Source organism: Motacilla alba, chromosome 1A, assembly GCF_015832195.1.
Source record: "Motacilla alba alba isolate MOTALB_02 chromosome 1A, Motacilla_alba_V1.0_pri, whole genome shotgun sequence".
Taxonomy (NCBI): domain Eukaryota; kingdom Metazoa; phylum Chordata; class Aves; order Passeriformes; family Motacillidae; genus Motacilla; species Motacilla alba.
In genome coordinates this window covers 47,534,606-47,550,094 of record NC_052031.1, presented here as the reverse complement: position 1 = coordinate 47,550,094, position 15,489 = coordinate 47,534,606, and the positions used below count along the sequence as shown (strand labels likewise).

The 15,489-nt window shown below is 35.6% G+C and overlaps 1 protein-coding gene across 18 annotated transcripts in view; it reads right to left on the bottom strand.

The window, feature by feature from the left end:
* Positions 1-15,489, bottom strand: part of LOC119708588 (activating transcription factor 7 interacting protein) — a 79,550-nt gene that overhangs the window by 30,273 nt on the left and 33,788 nt on the right. For 14 of the 18 annotated variants that reach the window (XM_038155150.1, XM_038155153.1, XM_038155147.1 and 11 more), the window contains 7 exons: positions 11,079-12,146; positions 6,721-6,807; positions 4,585-4,730; positions 3,303-3,440; positions 2,144-2,209; positions 1,555-1,628; positions 964-1,052 (listed from right to left, as the gene is read on the bottom strand). In XM_038155150.1, coding sequence (XP_038011078.1) covers positions 964-1,052; positions 1,555-1,628; positions 2,144-2,209; positions 3,303-3,440; positions 4,585-4,730; positions 6,721-6,807; positions 11,079-12,120 — 1,642 coding nt within the window. In that variant the 5' untranslated portion in view covers positions 12,121-12,146. The remainder of the gene's footprint in view (positions 1-963; positions 1,053-1,554; positions 1,629-2,143; positions 2,210-3,302; positions 3,441-4,584; positions 4,731-6,720; positions 6,808-11,078; positions 12,147-15,489) is intronic. The other 4 variants (XM_038155156.1, XM_038155158.1, XM_038155157.1 and 1 more) reach the window with 2 other exon arrangements.

The window sequence follows — 15,489 nt, the reverse complement described above, 5'->3', positions numbered from 1 at the left end:
TTTGTTGTACACTCTCATGTTCAATTGCCTGGTTAAAGATACAGTCAATGCTGCATTTCTGTCTATAAGAAATGTCAAGAAAAATATATAAAGAATTATGACACAGGCTTGAAAAAGCTCCAAGATTTAACTGTTGAAAACATAAAATCCAGCATTTTAAGTACCCATTATAGAAATGGCAGAGCAACTGGGGCTTCACAAAACACAAGAAAAGAAAAACTATGTCAGTTATGACTAACTTGTCTTGTACAGGTAGGACCTTGTATCCAGAAGGTTCTACCAAAACCAAGTATTAACGTGTCAGAGAAGATATTGACTTTTATGCAACAAAATTTCAGGATTAATTCTAAAGATCAGGAGCAAAATACACTACTGAAAGCCAATACATACAAACTGTAAGAGAATCCTGTGGGAAAGATTCAGCATTCGATATGAAACTATTTTTACAACCAAAGACAGCAAGACTATAATGAATAAATTAAAGGTGAGTTTGAGCCTATATTCCCTATAAAATTTAAATGTAGAAATTCCATTTTTCAACATGACTCCTTTAAGAAATGTGGTTTATAATTGCTGCTTAGTTTCCCACTCAACTTCTGTAGTCATTAGGTAGAGAGGATATCATCAGCATCCTATTACAATCAAGTACAATAAGGGGCCTGAGACATGTCTCAGTTCTTGACAGCCAGTTTTGCTGCCATACCCAGCATGCAGTCTACTGAAGCATCTAATTTACCAGAAGTTCTGCTTGAACCCAAATCAACACATTTTTCCCCGTACCTGGTAAGCATGCTACACAAATATAAACAGGGAATGCACTAGAGAACTAAAAATAATGATTTTTTTAGGTCAGAAAAAAAGGAGTAAAATCAGTTTTGCTCTGTTGTTTGGTTAGTTACTTCTTTAAAGGAAAGGATTAGAACTTTTAAGAAAGGTGTTTATAGTCCATAGGGAGTTTCTTACCTGGATTCACAGGGGCTTGGAAAGTTGCTGGTGTGCTCTCTCCTACATTCCTCTTTGACTCCAGCATTTGCCTTACTGTGCCAGCATTTCTAAGGAACAAAGTTTGAGTTTGTATTTCTCTCAAAAAGCCATATAAGGTGTATTTATGAACAGTACAATGGTGAAAAAATCCCTAATTTTACAGCTGTTCTTTTCTTTGAGATTTATTGTTTCAAGACCCACTTTTGCTTCTCAGGCAAATTAACTTTGGCTATTTCCTAAATAAAAAGATGTATGGAATTATTTATAAATTTCCAAGTCCTTGCACCAAGATTGTCTTGCACCATGAGAATCATCATGTTTTTGAAATTAAACTTCCACTATTACCTATAATTTTTAAACACTGAAACTGATGCTAAATACCATCTAGATTTAACCAAGAATGGATTAAATTCTGTCAATTTATGACTTCTGTAAAAGCAAATAAAATTTTACAAGTGAAGAGCAATGAAGGAAAAAACACTTCAATTAAAAAAAAAAAGAAAATACAGAGATTATCTGAAGTGTCCCATTGTACATTTTAACATGGTCCCAGTGATGTGCTTTGCTTACCGATATGTGGCATTGTTTACATTTGCAGGGTCGGGTGCTGCTTTCCCTGGAGATACAGGTGCATTTGCCACACTCTACACAGAATGAGAGAGAGAGAGGCCATAACAGAACAACTCTAAGTCAGCTTGCAAACTGATGCTTTCATTCTATTTCATAACATTCACTACTGTGTGTGAGAGATTCATTTTCTGAAGTCAACATTGCAGGAGAATTTCACATATCTTACAACTACACAAAATCTCCTTGGTCCTACTGCCTCCCTCTCCTGTATCCTCTTTCCTCTTCCCCCTCTCATCCCTCAGAATCAAAGTAGTGGGATGCACTTTTATTTCCATGCTACTCTTCATGCTGAAGTAAATTAGATTCAGTTATATACAGTTTAAGGTGTTTTCACACTAAAAATGGCTAAAAAGCTTCAGAATTACATAACAGATGTTAAGACTTTAACCAAAACAGACAAACCTGCTTTGTCAATGCCACTGAATAAACAAGTCACATCTTTCTGCATATAAATTTTCTTTGTCTTCCAACACAACATCTAGGCTAACTCAGAAAAAAAAACCCAGACTGCAACAAATCTTGTTCTTACCTCCTGTCTCTTCTTCAAGTCCTCCTTGGCTGCTCCAACCCGCTTCGTCAATCTCGCAATTTTAGCCTGAACAGGAAGAAGATTAAAACAAACAAAACCATAAATCCTCAAGAACCATCAAAGAAATTTTATAAACTAAAAGATAGACATAGTTAAGTCAAAGGCTATTTTCATATCAGGGAAATTATTCTTCCTTGAAATACAGTACAACTATGTTATTTTCAACTATTACAGCAGAAAGACAAACGTACGCATCACAGTCAAGGTATCTTAGAGACAAGTTTAATTATTTTCCTTCCTATTCACAAACTGAATCCCTCTGGCATGTTCACACAAAACTACATAAATGAAAGCCTTATATGATGTTATTAATTTGACACTCTAGTTGATGGCTAAAGATACTAGTAAACAAGTATATTGAAAACATCTTAGAAAGCACTTAAAAAGTTAACATAAAATGTCTGTGGCAACAAGAGGAAAGAGTTGTATAGTGGGAACTGATCTGGCAAACTCCATATTTCTTTTAATGAAAAAATTAAAATGGCCTTACTGTTCAAATTTGTTATGAGATAAGCTTTTAATTGTCTTGTCAGTTCAAAAATTTTTTTGTGATGTTCTTCAAGTCACCACTATGTGAATACTTTCATAAAAGATGCAGGAAAGCATGCTGCATTCAACACTAGCTATTTGCCTCCTTGCTAGAACATCAACTATTTACACTCTGGGGAAACATGTGATGTAGGATGTTCAAAGTCCAGTGCTACTGTCCTCTCCTTTCTGCATGTTCCCATTTTTAAGCAAACTTCCAGCTTCATAAAGACCTTAGAGAGTTTCATACTTGGAATTTTTTTGAAAAATGCCTAAGTAGAACAGAAGAGTGGAAAAGCAGTCTACTAACAGCTAATGAATCAGTTTGCCAGATGGAAGATACCCTTTGGGGTTTCTGTACGATTAATTGGTTGCATCCCTCCTTCTGAGTAAGAAAACAGTTTTACAACTCAAAAGGAACATTAGTATTTGCTGCTCCCCCCACCACCTCCTCCCCTTGCAGAGTCAAAATGGTTTCCCTACTGGCAACTGTAGGAACCTTACTACTAAACACTGAGGAAGTTATTTTTGAATTTGACCCTGGTATGGAGCTGAACACACAAACACTCACCTGCATTTCAGTAAGCACAGTTTTATGCCTCTTGTTGCATTCTACTTTCTCCATTCGGGTTTTCAAATCTGCCAGAGTCTTGTCAAATACCGCACACTGTAAACTGGTAAGTTTTTCTTCTAACAGTCTCTGGATTATCTGCAAAATTGTTATATTAAAAAAACAACAATGCAATCCCATAATTTGGGGGACCCCCTATAAAAACATTCTCAACTCAACAAATATCCTGCTATAAACAGAAGAATGACAACTGTTGTGCTCTGTCAATCAAATAAATCTACAGTCAGCAATAAGAATGTGGTTGCACAGCTAAGTTCTGACATAATTTTGGAAAATACAAATAGTTTTCCATTAATTCAATAAATTAACTTTCTTGCAGTATAATAAGGGTATGAAATCTTACTATATATAAAAAGAACCTTAATAACAACAGGTATTCTTTTAAAGTGTAGTGCTTACACAAGCTAATTGTTCTTACTTTTCTATTTTTGAGAGGGACAATAGCATTCAAAGAACAGAAACTTAAGAAATTCAACAAAAACTTATTTCTGAGATATATTTTCTCCTAGCAAAAACTCAACGTTGCCTTTCTTGCAGAAGCTAAAAATGTAAGAAGAAAAGACTGGTTTTCACAAAGTTTTCTTGATAAAAGTTATTATTTAATGTTTTTCTCCCTTTTATACCTACTGCAGTGTAAAAAGTTTTCACAGGAAATAAAAATAAATAAGCCACTAATGTGGTTCAGTTTTTGCCATCCTAAATTAATGAAGTTACAACACATGCTAGCTAATGAACTAACAAAAGAACAGCAGAATTTTCTCTTCTTCAAGACCATAGGTTGCTTATGTGGTGTAATCAGGCTATTAACAGCTCTACAAAATCTGCAAAATGCCGGGTGGATTATACTCTTCTGTGGAGATTGTCTTTTTTTAAAAGCTAGGCCCAGAATAAAGTGCATCACATATAAATCATCATGGTGAAATACATCCTTTACTAACATTTTCAGTCTAGTCACATGAGACTTCAAGTGTTTTATGCATTTCAAATGTAACTCCTGCAGCATAGTTTGCAAATGGTATTTGGTCTCTTTTTAAAAGGAGGGCTATGTAGAACTTTACATTAATTAAGCACCTTTGTTACTTGTATTACATCCAATGTTCAACCACAAAAAAGAGAAAATGTTTGGGGACACAGAGTGTGTGCAGAACGACTACTAATTCAAAGATGGCAACACAAGTGACAGGTGTGTGTTTATGTTCTTTGCTCTGCACTTCTATTTTACCTTTTGTAACTTTAAGTCAACATCCTTTCTGGCTGTAATTTTGACTTGGAGTTCTGCTTCATAATCTTCTCCCATGTACCGACGATGTTTAGAATGAACATTGTCCATGTCCTCAGATTTGGAACGCTTTCTCTTTGATGCTTCACCTGGAACAATTAGATAAAACTGCTCATGAGGAACTCCTGAAAAAACGGGTATCTTCAGAGTGCCATGATTACTATGAAGTTGTTCCCTGTTCAAGCTTTTTCATGCTAAACCATGCCTTTGGAAAAACATGCTTGATGACATCAAACTACAAAACCAGTCCTTCTGGTATCTGTGCATTACTGCCCTGTCATTGAGTTCTGCTTTGTGATTCACCCAGTCACAGCCCCAAATGCAAAATGGTTCTAACACCACCAGTCCTCTCTCCAGAACCTCCCTCCAGTTCTTCCTGCTCCTATCAGCACCATCCTATAATGAAACATGGCTTCTGAGAAGCAAAAGGAAACTTTCCTCTGAAAAAGAAATTCTTTTCTCAGAATTCCAGCCAAATAAAACTACATCTCATTATACTATGCCAGCAATTAACTGTATTTACCAGCCATGAAGTTTTAACTTGTTCCTCCAACACCTGACTGAAAAACCATTCAAACTTTTTTTGACTTCTTGGTTAAAATGGAATGTAAAAATCTAACAAAAGAACAGTCTCAAAACAGAACTAAATTATAAAAGCCATTTTCATCACAGTGATGAAGCACAGAAGAACCAAAGAGATCTCATTCACTCCTCCAGCTCCTGGCACTGTGTCCAGAAGGTTCTCGAGGACAAGAGGGACACCTGCTTTTAAATAATCTTCAGATTATGTAACTAGGACCCAGGAAACTACAAGATTATCAGCTTTACCTCACTCCCTGGGAACACGATGGAGCAAGTAAATCTAGATAGAAATCATCTCAATGCCTATCAAGAAGGCGGTGATGAGGAATAGAATGGATTTATCAAGGGGAAATTAGGCATCATCAGCCTGATAGCCTTCTACACTGAGAGCACTGGCTTGGTGGATGAGATGAGAGCTTCTTTAATTATGCTGCTGACAACCAAACCATCCTCAAATTCTTGATGTATGGCCTAGATAACTGTACTGGTTGAATAGCTGGGCTCCAGGAACCGTGATTATTGGCACCTGGTCCAGTGGGAGCTTGGTAATGCACACCAGCAGATGCTACTGGTATGGACACCACCATCTTCATTCATGACCTAGGGGTAAGAAGATATCTGCAGCAACTTGCAGGTGATACAAAACTGGAACATTATGCTGCCATTTGGAGTCACACTGACAAACTGGAGAAATGGGCAAACAAGAACCTCATGAAGTTTAAGAAAAGGAGATTCCCAAGTGCTACACTTGGATAGCAATAAAACCATGCACAAGAACAGGTGGTTCACTGGCTGGAAAACACCTTTTCAGAAAAGGTCCTGGTGGTCTGCACATACATGAAGTTGAACATGGGCCAGCAATGTGCCCTGCTGGCAAAGAAGGCCAACAACATTCTTGGCTGCCTGAGAATGAGTACTGACAGCATGTTGAGGTAGGTACTTATTCCCTTCTAACCAGGGAATGTGAGCCTGAATCTTGAGGCTTTTATCCAGTTCTGGGTTTCTAAATACAAAAAACCCGTGAGCATACTGGAGAGAGTGCAGTGTAGAGTCACCAAGATGTTTTAGAGATAGGAGCATTCATCAAAAGCTGGAATTGTTCAATTGGAGAAGGCCATTGAGGGAGATTTTATCGTGTGTGTGAATTACCTGACAGATAGAGAATGAACAGAGCAAGACTCTTAGCGAGCAGCAGTGACAGGACAAGAGAAATGGATGTAAATTGAAATACAGGAATTTTCACTCAAACATTTACAAACTTTTTTACTGTGAGGGTGGTAAAACACTGGGATCAGAACATGGGAAATTTGTGGAATCTTCACCTGCAGAAATACTCAAAACCTGTCAGGACATAGTTCTGGGCAAACTGCTTTCTAGTTGACCTGGTTTTTGATTATCTAGTCCAAAGCCCCTGTTAAAGATCCCTTCCAAACCTAATGATTCTGTGCTTCTAAAACATACAACACAGTGAAACACAATGCTTTTAACATTACATACTTTTCTCTATTTGTTTCTCTTCTTCTTTGTGGGCCTCTTCTCCTTCTTTATCTTCACACTCCTTTTTTCTCTCCCCCTCCACCTCTTCTATAAACAGAAGAAAAAAATCCACGTGACACTTTCTCAGGTCTACAAAAGTCTTGTAACTGTCCAATTTTGACTAATGAATTAAAACATATGAAAAAAACATGTGAGGGAGTGCAAGAGAAATAAGTATGATAAAGAGGGAATGCAGATATAAAAAAAAAAAAAAGGGAATATCCTCAAAACAAAAATTTGAACTATCATGCAACACATTAAGACTCACTTTTGAATTTGCATAACATTTTAACCAGAATTACTGAACTGTAATTATGATGGAAACATGTTCCAGTTACCTCTGAAATAACATGATGTGTTTTTAATGCAGCTGAAGTTCTCAACTAATTATTTTACCTTACTTTTCCACTTAGGGACAAAGCATAAAAATGTCAGTAAAAAAATACTAATATGTTTTTCTATTTACAATTGGCAACTTCAACCATAATCTTAAATGGTAGGAAAGACCTAGATTTAGGTTAACAAATAAGAATTTTAAGTTTCTTGCTAATACAAAGTATCACAATTTAGGACTAGCCATTTAAAAATATTCTGTTTAGGAAATGCTTAAAAGAAGAAAAAACTGAAGTCACCAAACACACAAAGATAAAAATCGCAGCACTTTCTGAAAAATTTTATTATATGTTCCATGAGCTTCCATTATGTGTTTCATACATATGTGTATGAAACAAGTTTCCATTATGTATTTCTGTGCTTGCCAGACACAACACATAACTACAGCTTTTAAGACTCTAGTAAAATCTATCCAGAATGTAAGACAGCAAGTAAGCACTGTTATGCACATCTTGATCTGTACACTTCTTCATCTGCTTATATTCAATTTGTTATTACAGCAGTTTACTAGCTTTTCCAAGGAAAGTTCTGGTTGCAAAGGCATGCTTGATGCTCTCTTAACATAAGCCTCCCTTCTATTATGAAAAACATTTAAATGATTTAAAACAAGTTACCTAATAAATCAGAAAACAGAAGGGATCAAAACCCAATAACCTGACAATATGAGATTTTAATTTTTTAATGCAAAAAATAACATTCATAATACAAATTCTTCAATCCAAATCTGATTTACTTTTAAGGTAATAAATTAGCATGATGCCTATGCCACCTGCTTTTTAAGGCTTATCTATAAGCTTCATGTATTTAATTGCTATGAATAAAATAGGACTAATTTACCCATAAATCTAAAGGAGAATCACTAAGTTCAAGACAACTTTTCCCACAATTCAGAGATTTTAACATTCAGCTGAAAGACACAAATATTCCATGGAAAGATACACATCTTTAAGACATGTTACAAGCTTCAAAGCTAAGGCCATATTTAAAAAAAAAAAAAATCCCCCCCAACCTCTATAAAGGACAAGTAATTTCAGGGATGAGAAGGCCCTTTCTTTACTGACTTCCATTACTATGAACAAATCTAAGTAATTTAACTAAAAGTGGTTTCAACATGATGTACAGCTCAACTCTCTAGTTAAGGAGGAGGAGATTTCTCAACTGGCTACCTTAGTTTCCACTGCTAAGCTGTGATCTCATTATCCTGATGCAATGAATGCAACCTTGTTGGCCTCCTGTGAGCTTGGTGCATCATAGTAAAGTTTTCCTGTTTCCTAGTTTATTCCAATCATTTTTCACTTGATTTCTTCAACTGCCATTTTATCAAGGTTTCCTCAAAAGCACCTACTACAATCCTGAAATGTTTTTATTGAGTGGCGAGTCAGTTCTGCCTTCTGACCAAGATATGAGTTTTGTACGCATGTGCACCACTTTGTAGATAACCACTATGAATTTCACCTGCCATGTTTGTTTCTCAGTCAACCAGCACTGTAAAATTCTTCTCCAGTTCTTCATATCAGCAAACTGTGACATCACTAGTTACCATTCATTTTAGGCAATTTATTAATTCTGTCATACAGCACAGTCTCTGGAACTCTGAATTTGTTTTTTATTCTTCAGCTGATTATTTCCTCCATGAGGACTTTCCATTTTACTGTTTCATTTCCGAAATTTCTTGGTAAGAAATCACTTGTGTTTGGATATCCAAGAGAATTCACATCAGGGCTTCCTTGTCACATGCTCATTTGCTTACACGAAAAGCTGCAAGGCTTTCTGATGTATGATCTTTCATTACAAAAATCTGTGACAATATAGCTGTTATAGTTACTAATTCCACTTGGAAAAGACATTCTATTAATCTGTCCATTTGAATAAAGTCTTCTAGTACCCTATTTTCACTGTTGTTTAGCCATGTTGGTTTTCAGCTGGACAATGAAATCTTGCTTTTTAACTGAACAGTTTGCACCTGTTTCTCCAATACAGCATCTTGAAATTATCTCTATATGGTCTCCACAGTTTTAATTTTCCCAGATCCTTTCCAAAAGTTACTCTTTAGAAGGTAACTCTACCTGTTTTCTCCTACTTCTGTTTCCTGCCTATGCAACCTCTCTGCTATTATCTTTGTTGCTGGTTAAGGCAGAACATCACAGTGACCAATTTTCATTTCATGAACAGTCTCAGTTTACAGCCACACAACTGTAAGAGCCATAAACTGTTATTAGCCAATAAATAAAACAATTAGTCAAAAGAAATTGTCTTGTCACCAAAATTTAGAATCTTAAAAATCTATTGCTGGATACATTAATTTTAAACTTCTGCCAACTGTAGTCCAGTATTTAATATTCAGGTCAGTCTTTTTGCTCCATAGCAAATTGCTCTGTGATCCCAGAGTGTTTTCTCATTGGGTAACATGAAAAAAGTAAGCTTAATGGCTTCAATGAGAGGACTCTTAAACTGCAGTGAGAACAAAGATAACCAATTTATCTGTACTGTTATTTCATAAAAGGGAGTCGTAACACTACAATTTTGACACAACTACACACTACAACCTTCTTTCCCTCTGCTTCCCCCACTGCCAATAGTTTCTGGAAGACTTTCAGTGCAGAACAATGGTATCACTTTTTCAATCTCACTGACAACAGCTAATGCCTAAATAAGATCTTTAGAAGAAACTATGGAACCTACCTTATCTCCATTTAACTAGCATTATTTAAAGGTAAATACTAGAAAAAGAGGAGTCTAAAACTGAGCTGAAGAGACATTCTCATCTCTGTTTCTCTAGCTGTTTTAGAGACTGAAGACTCAGAATGCCACAGTCTGATCATTAGTAAAACAAGATTCAAGAAACTGTGGTCACTAACTTCCCAGAGACTAAAACCTGAATCTTATTTAAGCTATGAAATTTCTACCCACTCAGCCATATTAAACACCCTTGGGTTAATATGGTCATAATTTAATGAAAGCTATAAGGGGGGGGGGGGTATGTAGGGAGAAGAGGGGGAGGGAAAAACCCAACAAAATAATTCCAACCCCAATATAATCTGAAACATCTTTCTTAATTGCAGATAAAAGAAGATTGTCACTTTATCTGTAAATTATTAATCTGTTTTATTTTCAGAAGTGCAATAGAATAACAACGACTGTCCATTGCCAAAAAGAAAAAAAGCTCACAAAACTGTATTAAACAGTACACTACAAAGGACATCCATTGAGTTTAACTTAGAAAAATGTTCTGCTAACTACATAAATTCCACACTTAACATTTAAAAGCATCAATCAGTTGCCATAGTCATCAAAGAAAACTTAGATCAAAACCACTGAATTAAATGAATAAAAGCTATATGATATAAAAAACAATACGTGACACGCATTTTTCATTAAAGTTTTCCAATACTCTCTTTCAGTGGGAAAAAAAAGTTAAAAGAGAAAATGAGGCACACCTTGATTATATGCGTGTTTTCCTTATAATTTATTTGCATGCTAAAGAAAGCTGAAATAATTTCTTCCCTGTGAAAGCAGTAAATGAATGCAGTTCCTCTTCTCCCAAATCCTTCTCTTCCCTCTCTGATAATTAGTCATCTTTCCTCTTTTTCTACCCACTACACCTCACCGAAGTTGGCAGCCAAATTTACAGAGTATGAAAAAAACCCAAAGCAAACCAACAAGAAAACAACAAACAAACCCTAAAACCAAAATCCAAAACAAATAAACAACAAAAAACCACAACAACCCAAATCTGGAAGATGACCATTTTTCGGTGCAAAACTTTTTTCTGTGCCTCAAATACCACCCTTGAGAACTAAGACTACATAACATTATTGGTGGGTAAGATTGCCTCTTTGATTTAGAAACCTGACACAAGTGTGTCATTCTAAGAAATGAACAAAATCCCAAACTTAAATGGAAACTAAAAATTTAGAAAATGTTACCTGGAAGACTTGACTTGTTTGGCAATGTCCCTTCAACAAGTTCCTCCTTCTCATCACAGGGATCGTCTTCATCCGACAGTACTAAGAAAGCCTCTTTTGGCAGACTTTCATTGCTTTCCTGCTTGGATGGTGAACCCAAACAATTGTCTATTTTCTCTTCTAAATCTGGGACTGTGTCATCCACTGGAAGCAGAGAACTTTTAGAAAAACAGCTCAGATCATCTTCAGCAGGGGCTAGTTTTTCCAGAATTGGAATAATATCATCTGTTTCCATACAGTCTGTATTGTCCAAGATACTTTCACTTGGCTCATCTCTTGTCTTTGAAACAGTGGTTTCTGAAGGTCCTGCACTGCCTTCTTGTTTTTCCTGGTCAGCTTCCATACTGCTAGAGATGGCCGCTTCTCCAACAACCTCTTCAACAGTTACTTCTTCGGTCCTCTTTTCCTCACCAGATGAACTGGAATTAACAGGTAGATAATTTGTTTCTCCCTTCTCTTCAGAAGAGTCACTAATATCACAGACTGGTTTACTTTCCCCTTCCAATGGGATATCATTCTTTCTTTGGTCCAATTGATCTTTTCTATTATTTTCTTCATGGAAGTCATCTTTACTGCTACCAACTCCATTTTCAGCCTCACACTTTACTGCAATGTCAGTATCTTTAGCTTGTTCAGGAGTAACATTTTCAGAAGACAGCGTTAGAGGTTTGGATTCTATGTCATTGACTATGTTTCCTGCCCTACTTTCTGGGCTTTTGGTCTCAATAATTTCATCACAAGTTGTTCTTCCTTCTTCAGAGTTAACACACAAGTCAACCATGCCATTAATTTCTTTCTTGACTTCCGTACAATCTGTATTGCTTAAAAGGGAATTCATATCAGAATCTCCATTCTCATGTTTTCCATTTAACAGTTTCACTTCAGTTGTCTTCAACAGCTCCTCTTTAACCTTATAGACAGCTTCAAGTTGTTGCCGATCACTTACTCTCATTGTTTTTCGTGCTTTAAAGACTTTTTTTTGAGGTTCCTCTGTGCTATCCATCTTAGCCCTTAAAAATTCAGAAAGAACTGTGAAGACAAAAATTTATCATTGTCACATTACACTGCTACTAAGAAAGACTGTAACATTTAGCACATTTTAAAGTAAACCAGTTAAAATGGTACTGACAAAAACAAAGAAACACCTGTCAACACTTAAATTTTATCTGACTTCCCAAAAAGTGAATCCAAGTTTCTCTATATGCTGCACAAACACATTTATGCACAGATCACAAAGGTCACACTAACACATCATGCAGTAATATTCCAACTACACATTTTAGACCACTTGTCTCATACTATTCTGTTAAAAATAGATATGCCAAGATAAAAGCCAGCAGCCTCTCTTCACATCAAAAGTAAAAATAAATGGAAACTGACAGATCAAGAATATTTCCATCCTTCTAAAAATATTTAGCCTCTTAAGTTACAAACAGAATTCATAACTGGGGTAAATGACAAGATTTTTATATCAAATCACTTCTAAGAAAACTTCATTATATACAAAGAATTTCTCAATGTAGCATTAAGATACTTTTTTCTGCATATATACAATAGATCCTCCACGTCTATATAATGGTTAAATGAAATTGGATTTTTAGACCACTTTCATTCAGTTTGCAGTAACATTTTACTAAGACTATTTGTGGGCATAAAAACTACAGCTATTGGAGCACCTCGTAGAAAAACTCCCTCTTTCAAGGAAAACAGTTATATTCATTCCATCCACCCACACAAGTATTAAGAAAAATATAAACATTTATAAAAAGTGTAAGAAAAATGTTAGAAAATATATTTTATCAAATCAAAACAGGGAGTTAAATCCAGCATTACCTAGGAAGCTATGATGATTTTGTTGAAATACACCAAAATCTGATTTCACCTGTTTCCATTAAACAAAACAAATCCATAGGGATTTTTAAAATATACTTTTTCCCCACATGGTCTTGCTTAATGGCCTAGTTTTAAAGGATTACATATGAAAGTGTTCAGAAGCAGAAGGCAGCGAAGAAAGTTCCTATACCCTAAATGTAACTCAACAACTCAGATCTTGAATCAGCTGGTGCTAACCAATTTAGGTCTGCTGAAGCTACAAACCACCATAAAGTTACTCCCATCAAGCATACAGCTTTATTAAGTTTTTCAAAAACAGGCAAAAATTATATTAACAGTAATTAAAAGAGAAAAATAACCAGACGGTTATCTCAATATGACTTTTTTGCCCAAAAGAAGCAGATAGGCAAATGTTTATAAAACTGACACAGCAGAATTATTAGGCAAAGGCTGCACTTTAAATACTTAGTATGATTCATTTTGTGTCAGCTCCCAATAATTTTCATTCACAGAGCTAAGAAATTAATAAATAGATTGCATTTTGTCTATTCAGGTGGGAGATAAATTATTTTAATTTTTTTTTGGCAAAAGAAAGCAGGACTACTGCCAACACTAGTTTAGATCAATGAGTTTTGTGTAACCACAAACTCAAGAGTGTTTGGACAACCCTCTCAAGCAGGTGAAATGATTCTTGGGGGTGTCCGGTGCCAGGCAGGGAGTTGGACTCAATCCTTGTGGATCCCTCACAACTCAGGATATTTGACAATTCTACAAACCAAGCTGCAAAATTCAGAACACAGATGCCACAGCCTCCAAATAACAATGGCTCCGCTCCATTTTGTAACCGACCTCATCTACAAGTTTTATTTAGGCAATGCTAAGATTGCCCTTTAGCCTTCTCTTCAGCAGACTGAAGCTGTCAAGCTCCCTCAGCATCTCATCATGGGTCACATGCTTTAGCTCCTATCATTTTGGTTTGCTGCATCTTTCCTAGTTTATTTTGAATAGTTTTTTAAAACAGGCACAAAGCATAAAGCAATTTTTTTATATTTCCTTTTAAATTAGCACTGAGCTTCCCTTACCCTTTTGAGTTCTTTTCCATAAAACAATCTAGAATTCTCAGACTTGAGTTACTGATAATACTTGAGACTTTGACACATACCTCAGAAACACATGAACAAATTTTGACATAAAGTTGTATCAGGTCTATTTATGAACTCTCAGTAATACCATTACGATGATTTTTTGGCCATTCTGACCTAGATTTTCTGAACTGGATTGTCTACTACAGCATTGCCACTAGTGGGAGCAAAATATAACACCTACTGAAACACTGATCTGAAACACCAGTTTACTTGAGTTGAAAAAAGGCTCTCATCACAACCATTTTCAGTCAGATGGCTTATGAACTCCAGGTGAGCTGTTAGTGCCTTTCCAGACCTGTCTACATGCTAAATACAGTATCTTCATATTCCTTCAGAAGAGAATATATTTAATGCAAGAATTTTAAACCTGAGAGTACAAGAAACACGTAAAGATCTCCAGTATTTTGGAAGTGCAAGTGCAGTTTTTGGAAGCACATCCCTTCTATGTTCCCAAGAACTCAGAATGGAAGGCAGACATATTCATATCATATAAACTCCTTCATTCATATAAACCCCTACAACCAACACACATGCTGCTACAGATTTTTATCTTGTAAAGGCAATTTGGAAAAAGAAATCAGGCTTGGTTAACACTGAACAAGTCCAGGAACTCCTAACAGATGAGCCGCTAATGAGAACCCTCTGGTAGCACAGTACAAGAATAGGGCCTCTTCGTCAAAGTTACAAGAGGATAGTTTGATCTCGCAGACTACAGTGTTTTCTTTTACAGGCATTACACAAAATTTGCAAAATATATTAAAAAATTTACAGTCTTACTTTTCACATGACCAGAAAATATACTAACAGATCAATGTAACATTTACAGATGTCCTAAAGTCAAATCTGTAAGTGCATCACTTGAATAACCATATAACTTAAAATAAATTAATATTTGCTGTTTAATTTCCTTAAGTCGTGTAAGTAGTTTTTCAGTAACATTTTTAATACAGAGTAAATACAAAGAAAATAAAGGACACTTCTTTTTACATTTGCCAAGAAGAGCAGTCCTAATAAAATTCAAACATCAGAATCCCTTTGTATTGATGAATCCTTACTTTTTATTGGAAAAAAAAAAGGATGAACAAGTTTGAATTGCTTATATATTTAAAAATTATGTTCACTTTTTATCTTCAGATATTATTCAAAATCTAGTTAAAAACAAGGCACTAACCCAGTTCTAGAAAGAACCTGTAGGAAATACAGGCTTCTCAAAATGCCATTGTTAAATGGTTATAGGAATAACTCATGCATATTTTCCTGCTCAATGCCACATCAACCAAAGAGTATTTGATTAAAGCTACCAAAAACATTCCATAAAAACTACTGTGACAAAATTAGAAACACAGATGAGACGAACCAGTGTTTTGGGTTCATCTTTGAAAATAATGATGTTT